This window comes from Brassica napus, chromosome C7, assembly GCF_020379485.1.
Source record: "Brassica napus cultivar Da-Ae chromosome C7, Da-Ae, whole genome shotgun sequence".
NCBI lineage: Eukaryota > Viridiplantae > Streptophyta > Magnoliopsida > Brassicales > Brassicaceae > Brassica > Brassica napus.
The window spans coordinates 25,347,487-25,357,704 of NC_063450.1; the positions used below are offsets into that span (position 1 = coordinate 25,347,487).

The following is a 10,218-nucleotide window of genomic DNA, read 5'->3' on the forward strand; positions in this document are numbered from 1 at the left end:
TCATTAGTGGTTGAGATATCAAAAGAGTACTTCATCATTATAATAATAATAATTTGCTGTAAATAATTACTTAAAACAAATAGAAAAGACTAAGCTAATTATAATATGACATCTGGACATGGGTGTTTTTAATTTGGGAGTAATTTGGTACAAGAGTACCTCAAAGAAGGATCCTTCCTTCTTATTTCTCTCTATCGTGCATTTCACCTGCTTCCCTTTTTTATTTTTTAAATATTTTTTGTGTTCAGGTAATAGATAGACCAATGACTGCGGGTGCTCTTACACCACCTCCAATAGAGGTTATTCCATTGGAGCTCTTAAAATACGTATTATATATATATATATATATATATATATATATATGTATATACATAATATGGGAAGAACCCCCATTGAAAGTGCTCTTAGCTTCTCGAAAACCATAAATTATGATAGTATTGGCATGTTAAAGGAAACCTTAATGGTGGGGTATTTAGTGGGGATATCTAGCAATTTTGTTTAAAATTTATTACTAAAAAAAAAGAGATAGAATTTGTGCCAGAGAAAGTTCCATTTTCAAATTTCTATAAATAATTTTTAGAATCCCTTTGAAATTAATCACATGATAATTGATAGCTCTTCTTTTAATTTTCCAAACTAGGTGGTTGCCCGCAAATTTGCGGGTATAAATAATTTTAAAAATTTAATATAATATAATATTTTATGTCTTTGATCTGCAATAATATAGTTTAATATTTTAAAACTGAATGTGAATTTTTGGTAGATAATTTTTTACTAAAAATATTTTACTTATTAATATTTTTTGATTTATTAAATAGGATTTGTATAGTATTTAGTTAGATTTTTTACATCCTTTACGAAAAAATATTTTACTAAATTGTTTTATACCATTATCGTTAGAACATGTATATATAGTTTAATTGGTTTGTATATCAAATTTTTCTTCCATAAAAATTATTAAAATCAAAAACATGAACTCATGTGACAAATACACCTACACTTGCAACTAAAGTATAAAATACAAAAATTATTAAGAATAAACATAACTATATATAAGTGAATTTTATTAATTTAATAAAAATGTAAGAATATTAAAAATTTCATAAATTTAGGAATATACTTTTATTCATAATATTCTTTGGATTGTTTTATGACTCATGTAATTTTGTGGTTATTTAGCTTTAAAAAAAGGTTTTGAAAATGATGAACTTGTGAAGAAAATAATATTTTGCGATTGATTCTGATTTGATAACATTTTTATAACCTCTTAGAAATGAAACTATACAACTATAAATATTAATAAAATATTAATAAATTTTATATTTTATGAATTATTTCTCAGAAATTTAAAAATCCTTATAAAGATTTATAAAACCTAATAAGTCGTTTTATAACTCAAGAAAATAATTTGCTATCTATGAAGAATAATTTATAAACTTAGAAAATGATTTAAAATTTTATAAAATAGTCCTATATATTAATTTAAAATTAAAAACCATCGATAAGAATTTAGGAAAATATTTTATAAAACTGTTAATTAATCATTTTTTAATTTTAAATAATTTACAAACATATTAACCTTATCAATGGTTATTAATTTTATAAAATATTGTAGAAAATATTGTAGAAAATTAGTAAATCATTTTAATAATTTTAAATAATTTTAAATAATTTACAAACCAGTTAACCTTCATAAACATTTTCTAAACTCTTATAAATGATGAGAAATTCTTCCTTATAAATGGTTTTATAAATCTTTATAACATTTTTATAGATCTTTATATATTGATTTGTAAACTCTTATTAATGATATAATAATCATTATTAAAAATGATTACTAAATATTTATATAATTATAAACCATTAAAAATGATATAACCCATTAGAAATGAATCAATATAAATGACTTTAATTGTTTTTACAAAATATGTATTAATCATCACAGATGATTTTAACCTAATGTAAATAATTTATAAACTCGCTATATGATGCATTAATAGTTATTATAATACTTTTATTAGAATTATATGTTTTATATATGCATATTATTACTTATACAGGAAAATAAAGTTTTTTACAACTGTTTATAATAGAAAATAAAGCTAGTAAATTATTTTTATTAACTACTTTTTGATAACATACCTGATATAATTTATAAATAGACTATTAGGGCAAAAAGAAAAGAAATGATGGAGTATTAAATAGAATTTCCATAATTGTTACCATTAAATACTATAAATGATTATGAGATGACAAAAAAACTATAAATGATTATGCATAAGAATATATAAATAATTTGGCAACTAACATTAATTGGTTTTAGGATTGTCTTTTTTAGATTTAATTAAAATAAATAAAAACTAAAAATCATTGACCAATGAAATTATAAGGATTTTTCTCAAACTGCATGTATAAGTGACACGTCAGCTGAACTTCTCAATTAATATATAGGAGGATTTAATTGAATATTCAAATAATTATACATATAAAAATATATATTTATTTAGATACTACATAGGGTATGTAACGAGTGAAGGTTCTCTAGGCTCTAACATGACCACTGGATTAAAACAAATACATGTGTATCCGACAACCTTCCTTTTTAAATAAAATTAGTATTTGATTTTCATAATCTATTAACATATATCACTGTTTACATGCGACCATGTTAATATTTTAGAAGTAAAGAATTAACTTCTAAAATCAAACAGAAAACCGACTTCTAAAATCATAAAGAGCTTCATAAGATTCTGCTTATTTCAAAAACAGCATTATGAGATGGTAAAGTTCATTTAGGCTACGAGTGGGAACAAGATAAGAGACGTTCCTACACGAAAGATGGTACCACTGCATTCGACCTTCCATTCAATAAACAAAAATGATTTAATTGTGTTTTTAATAAAATAAGATAAATAATAAAGCATTCCAATAGTTGTATAAGTATTCTATTTCTTAAAATAAAATCATGGCCTGTTAGTAACAGTATTTACACTTCATATTTTAAATGTACTATTCTGACCTGGTTAACTAATATCGATTTGTAGTATGAATGTTTACCGGTATGTGGTTAACATGTATTTTATATATAACATTTATGAATAATTTATCTTAGTTTAAAAATATTTATATACTTTAAAAATACGTATGATCTATTAAATATATTTTTAAATTTATTGTATTTATATTAAATTTAGTATTACTATGACAACAAAGTATTAAATACATATTTAACATTAAAGTATAAAATATTTTGAAAATGTGAAAATAATATATAATTCTAAACCAAATATAATAATATAAATACTTTAGACCGTTTGATTCGCTCGCTTTCCATTTTATCTAGGTTAGGTTTGACCCTAGTCGGGTTTGAGTCGGTCCTTTCAGATTGGGGTCTTTCGGATCTTAGACATTTGGATCCAACTAGGTATTTGGAAAATTTTGGTTCAGTTTCGGGTCAGGTTTTCTCGGTCCGGGTCAGTTCGGATAAACAATTTTAACACCGTAAGAAACTGCTATATTCGGATACAAACGGTTTCGGGTCTTTTGGGTACTTTTCATGTATTTTTTTGTCTTATGATCGGTTTCTTTGTAATTTTTAGGTTTTTGGTACTTTCCGTGCTTTTTCATGTTTCCGGATAGGTTTATTTGCAAATTTTGAATATGTTTTATAAATTTTGGGTAATTCAATTCTATTTTACCCTTTACTGAATTTGTACCCGAACTATTTTTGTAACATGCATTAAAAGCATGCAATATTACAAATTCATAAGAATAAAATCTAACTTTTTGCAATAGATATTAGGTTAGGGTTATTAAAATTTGGATCCACTATTACCAGATCGAGTTTAGATTTCGGTATGGGTCGGGTCTAAGACCCGTAGGTCCTCCATAATAAAATCTAATGGAGTAAAATGCATTATCATGCTCGACCAAAACCAGTTTTTTCGGGTCGGTTCCAGTTCCGGTCTTCGGATTCAGATAAATTTCCAAGACCTAGTTTGACTTGTGTGGTCTGCTTTAGTTTCATTCAATCCATTGATCACAACGTTTGATCAACTTTTTCCTTCGAAACCTTAATTGAGAATCAGTTAATGAGTTTTTCATTTTTTTGTTAAAGTTCCCTTTTTCATTTCCTTTCTTGGGCTTCATTCCCTTCTATATGGGCTGTGTGTTTGGTTACCTATTGCGGTGCACATGGTTGCCAATAGGCAATAGGCTATTAGGATACTCACATCACATGTAACTATGACATTGCTTTTCTGTTGTTCCAATTGCATCATAGGAATTGCAAGAGAGAAAAAAGAGAATTCAACCATGCATCTTCATTGCTACTAACAGAAAGAAAAAAACTTGTATTAGGGTTTCATATACATGTATAGTTATATTTTAACAGTACGCTTTGGGAAAGAAGAAGAGCTTTAGAGCATCATTATGGGATATGTGAACATAAATATTTCAAAGTATGAAAACAAATAATAATAATATATAATTGGCAAATTTTTGTGTGGGAATGTTTCAAGGATTTCAGATATCCACTAATTAAATCTAATTATTTTTTTTGCTTCCACATTTGAGATAATCAAATTGATAAGATATCCCCACTAATGATGTTCATAGAATGGGAAATGATAATCATATGCAAATGAGCTAATCATTAGATAAGACTTACGACTTTTTGCTGCTGCAAGCGCGGGAAGTCACATGCAATTGCCATGCTATGGTCTATTGCAAAATCGACATTTCTTATTAATGTTTTTTTTTTTTTTTTTTTGTCAAGGATTAATGTTATCACATGGTTTGGGCTGGTGAGGTATCAATTATTATGTTTCCTTGTTTAGCCTCCATTATATTGGTATGAGAGAGACCTAACCCCTAAATTATTTTCATTTTTTCGTCTTCGCTATAACTTCTAAGCAAAGAAGCATAGTGAAAATACACAAGTCATATTCAACTGATATTAATTTTACCGATATCTCATTCTGATCTAAATATTTTTCATTCAAACCAAAACATGTGTTTAAAGGTTTGTATTACCATCCTTCGTTTTTTTTCTTCTTGTTCTGTTAAAGTAGCATTCATATTAAAATCCGTATAATGCATATCGAAAAAAAACAAAAATTCGGTTGAAAAATTTAAAGAGATCTAATGGTCGGTCCCGTAAGCGAACGTTGGATTTGGCAACAATTGAACATGGCGAAGCGCTTTGCAATTTGCATTCACCTGTGAAATGATATCCACATGATAACATAAGAAAGATCGAACGGTTTACGAATATTCGAGATCACATTGTAAACTCTCGACTGTTGATCGTGACCCTCCTAATTAAACGTCGTTTAAAACGGAGAACGTGGGAAGCGTCCGTCAAAGAAGAGGAAGAAGTACATGTGATGTGACATGAACATGAAGATTAGTATTGATTAGTCACCCTTCGATTCCAAATCTGAATTCAACATTATATTTACAGGGAGTTCTTTTGTGGAAAGTTCCTCATTCGTGCTTTATTTCATCAACTCCGTATACTGGTACAGTAGTACTCTCTGTTTCTCATGCTCTTATTGTCCCAGAATACAGGTATGCTATTTTTTTGTGTGGTTTTTATATTCCCTTTTACAAAACTTCTAAAAGTGTACGTATATTTTCAGTTAACAGAAAATTTACTAACTCGATATGATGGCGGGAGAAATTCAAGAACCGCTTAACCTAAGCCTTCTGGTAATTTCTTCAACTATTGTCAAAATTTTACTACTTTGTCTTCTTATAGTTTCCAATATATTACACGTTTTAAACAGGCAAGAGTGTTCTTAGGCCTCGATATTTTTTATTTTTTGTTTTTTGTTTCCGTCTGCATTTAGTGTTATATTTTGCGTTTGAATTATGCAAATATATGTGTTCTATGGAGAAACTGAAAATGTTCTATTTATCAAAATATATGTATAAACAAACACAAACAAGCCTTTTAATATGTTTCCTAATGGGCTGCAGGAGAATTCTATTCACTCAGGATCCGTTTCATTTGGGAGATTCGAGAAGGAATCTTCATCATGGGAGAAGTAATCATCTTTCTCTCACAATAGATATCTAGAAGAGGCTGAGAGATTCTCTAAGCCTGGGTCTGTTACTCAGATGAGAGCTCATTTCGAGGCTCATTTTAAGAAAAAAGGAATCCAACTTCCGAGTTCTGTAGAAGCTCAAACATGGGGAGAAGTAGCTCAACATCATCAACAAACTGCTAGTGAGAAAGAAGGAAATTTGTGGGAGAGTATGAGTCAGTGTAGCCACTACAGCTATGAACTAGACAAGTGTGATAAAGAAAAGAGCTCATTCGGCGATTCTTGTGTGAGTTATGAGTCTTATGATGATCATAGTTCTCTTTCTGTTGCTCCGGAGAAGATTGGAATTGGTTGCAGTGAGAGAAGTGTAGAGGATAAAGCAGAAATGAGTTTTCCCTCTGCAACTGCATTGAAGTCTTTGAAAAATGACCGGAAAGCTACTCCTAGTTATGTGAAAACGACGAAAACTACTACCAAGAAGCATGTTGTCATAGCAAAGGGGTCTTCTAGTTGTAATACTAAAACAAGTTTTGACACTAAGAGGTAGCTTATATCCTCTCTTTTCATATAAGTTTATGTATGTGTGTGTTCACGACTCTCAAATGACTATTTTGTTCTGGTGGCAGAGGAAAGGAAATGAAGCCGGCCTTGATTGTTAAATCCAATGCATCTCAAGCTCCAGTAACAAAGAAAACTGAGAGCCTGACTCCTCTAGCTGCAAACAAGTTCAGGTCCAAGAACACTTTTGGTTCTGCTATGAAAGAGAGAACAGCTACTAATGGTTTCAGTTCAAGAAGCAGCGAGAGAGTCGAGAAGAGAAAAGAGGTACATAAATTAATATCTAACTTATCTTTCTTCTCTCATTTGCTCTGTTCCAAAATGGAGTTTATGAGGGAACATTTCTGATGTTATAGGAAAATGTGGAAGCCATAGTGCTAAAATCTCTCAACTTCAAAGCAATACCAGTGCTTAGAAGCAGACTAGCTAGACCTCAGCACACGTCAATAGGTCAAGAAAAGGTAAGAAAAGATGCTCAAGCACACTCATCTAAAGCTAGTAGTAATCGGTCATCGGCAAATGAAGCAGCCAAGAGTAAGCTCAATATTAACAAACAGAAGGTGGATACACAGAGGAGTCTAAGTGAGATTAGACCAAATAGCAGGGATCAGACCGCGAAAAACAACGCAAACGGAAGGAGTTTAGCGGTTAGGCGCTCTGCGGTTGAGGTTGCTTGGTGAGCCATTCACCGTCTCAACTGTTTCTTTGTGTTTGCGTTTGTGTTTCTATGTTATAATGATTATAATAGTATACCATTGAAACACATCTTATATATATAAAATAGTTTTGTGCTCTACTCACAGCCTTCCACGTCATCAAAGTGGATAGGGCATTTCGCGCCACGTGTCACCACACCAGAACATTTGCGTTTCTTTTTTTTCCAGCCATTCTCGAATACACTTATTTGAACTGGGCTTTTTTACATATGAAAATTAGGCCCTTAGTTAAAGCCTGTAAGAAACCCATTGGGAATTAGGTTTCGTCTTCCTCTTGCACCTGCGATCTGAACGATGAAATTCCAGAGACTTCAAGCGCAGTTTCGATCTTCGTAACGTTTCAACCATCGATAAATATGTTCTTTAATGGCGACAATAAAATCTCCCCACTTTGTGCTCTTATTTAAGTTTCTGTTGATTCTGAATCAACCATAGACACTATATATCTAGATCGTCCATAACCCAAAGCTACATCTCATGGTCATGGCTTCTTCAAAATCTTAGATTACTCAATATCTCAAATATACGTTTCCAAATTGGAGATATCTCAAGTCCTCTTTTCAGAGTTGCCCAGTCAGTATTACAACTCCTAATTTTTTCACAAGCCATCTTTTTTTTTTCAGTTTCACACCTTAATTTGCTTTTCTCCACACTGTTTGTTTATTTCAGCGATGGCAACTATCCAAATTGACAGGTAGATAACCACTCAACAACCCTGGTTATGTTTGACCATTAGTTCGTTTTTGTTACTTGATTATGTGTGCATTTTCTAAAGCATCTCTCAACTCTGGAACATGTGTCTTAGTGTGTTTGATTGCGTTAAAAGTCAGACTCGATGAAATTTTTTTTGATAACGGGTGTGAAGCCAAAAGTCATCATTGCAAGTTTGCAACCTACACTAATCCTAAATTAGTTGGAGGTCCACATCTTTTTGTTTTCCTTAATAATTTTTAATAACAACATCATACCAGCTTACACACCAACCAAATATCTGACTTCAGGTTGTCTATTACCCAGTGTAATTTCCAGAACACACTCCTACTTTGATATGAAAGCCTGGTCAGCCAGAGTTACCTTAACAAGTAAGAGGCTTCAAACTGGAGATTTTGGAATAATTTTCATCTCCACTACTCACCGCAGGTCTTGTGGAAGTGGCGTAAGTTGCTCCTAAAATTCTTCCAAATATGGAGGTGTTCAGATAATAGAGTCAATCACACTGGCTGCATTCTCCACCACAAGTTCGTTTTCTTACATCTTACATTGCATTAACTCTCAGCTGTGTTTTGAATGTCACTTGCTCTACTCTAATCAGTATGCAACTATAACACCACAGACCGTGGAGTCCCTCTGCACTCCCAAGTTGGTGGCATTGAGACTACTAACAGATGGTGCTACATATCATGTTCTAATTGCTCACAAAAACTACAATGTAGATTCACATCTGCAGGGTGCCGTTACGAGAATGCTGTTGGGTTGTTTACCTGAATTACCATCACTGTGAAAGCTCTCATGAGGTGGACAAAAGAGGTGGAGAGAACACAATAGGTTGCCTTTACAATTGATGAAGGAAGCACAATGGACTCAACACCACTACCTTGTCAAACGGAGACAGTGGTAAGCATTGACAGCAAAGCAAGTGGTGTCACGCGGAAACAGCGACAATGCAGCAAGAGTATTAGCTAATCATCATCATCAAGTGAAATAAGGGTTTGATGCCAAAAAAAAGAAGGTGAAATAAGGGTTTGGGCATGCTTAGTGTTAGGGTGAGATGCAAGTCGTGTAACTTCAATCTCTGTTTCTGGTGGTTTTGTATTTGTCTATTTCTATTAACAAAAAGAAAAATAACTTTTTATTATCATGGTCTGCAAGTTAGGTACTCCTCCCGTTTAGCCTTAGACTTTGTTTAACATCAAATAAAACCCACATACTTATTAATTCTATTGTTTTTAGTATATTATGTTCTTTTTGTGTGTTATAGGTTAACAAGCATAACAAAGATTTACAATTTGTTTTTATTTTTGCTTTTTAAATTGTTTAATTTAATTTTGCAATATAAAAGACAATAAAGATTGCATAGGTATTTGAATTTAAAAAGGCAACATCGAACATAAAATCTGAAATAAACACGACTTTCAGTGCATGTTCGGTTTCAAGATAGTTTGAGGAGGAATATAAATTCAGAAATTTTTTTATTTTATTTCAGTTCTCTTTCGTTCATCTGTTAGGTCCGTCGACAGATCCTCTCTGCTACCATCTCTGTTACAGCATTTAAGAAATATTAATGGACAATAAAATTGTCTATAGAAAATTGCAGTCAGTTATTTAGATAATATGGTTTATTCAATCTGTAACATATAAAAGAATCAATAATGTGTATTTTTAACTACAGTAATTCGACTATTTTCACATCTTTAAATAAGCAATTAATTCAAAATTATATATTAAAAAAAATATCAGTAAATTTAATAAATAAACCCCAAAAAAATATTCAATTTCTGCACTTTTAAACCAAGGATCACAGCTTTTTACAATAACTTCTACTTACAATCATAGACAAATATTTAAAATATGTAAAATAATTTTGTTTTTCTAAATTTTTAATGGTGAGATTTATTTATAATATCTTATAAAAATAATAAACTAAATAGTAAAAATAATGTTTCAAGAATATATTTATATTCCTAACAATACACTAAAATTTAAGATGTTTGTAACTCACCACTATAAGACATAGCTATATCACCTTACGGTGCTTTCAACTTTGAACTCACACAAATAACCAAAGAATGAATATCAAACCACTTTTCTCTTATGAGTTCTTACACTAAACAAGAATTTCATGAGCGAATCCCCGGCGTATACTCTAAGTCTACATCCATAGGCTCAACACATAA

General features: G+C 30.8%; 1 protein-coding gene across 11 annotated transcripts; it reads left to right on the plus strand.

Moving 5' to 3' along the window:
* Window positions 1-4,820: 4,820 nt before the first annotated feature.
* Window positions 4,821-9,276, plus strand: LOC106430997 (protein WVD2-like 7). Of its 11 annotated transcripts, none has more exons than XR_007326148.1 (5): window positions 6,038-6,593; window positions 6,677-6,875; window positions 6,965-8,018; window positions 8,465-8,562; window positions 8,658-9,276. XR_007326148.1 is itself a non-coding variant. In XM_048762702.1 (3 exons), the coding sequence occupies exons 1-3, from the start codon at window positions 6,124-6,126 to the stop codon at window positions 7,286-7,288; spliced, it is 993 nt and encodes a 330-aa protein (XP_048618659.1). In that variant the 5' UTR covers window positions 4,821-6,123; the 3' UTR covers window positions 7,289-9,276. The 11 variants fall into 11 exon arrangements, 1 of the variants encoding a protein (XP_048618659.1); XR_002659972.2 differs by having other exon boundaries at window positions 6,965-7,897; window positions 7,994-8,018; window positions 8,326-9,276; XR_007326147.1 differs by having other exon boundaries at window positions 6,965-7,897; window positions 7,994-8,018; window positions 8,465-9,276.
* Window positions 9,277-10,218: the final 942 nt, after the last annotated feature.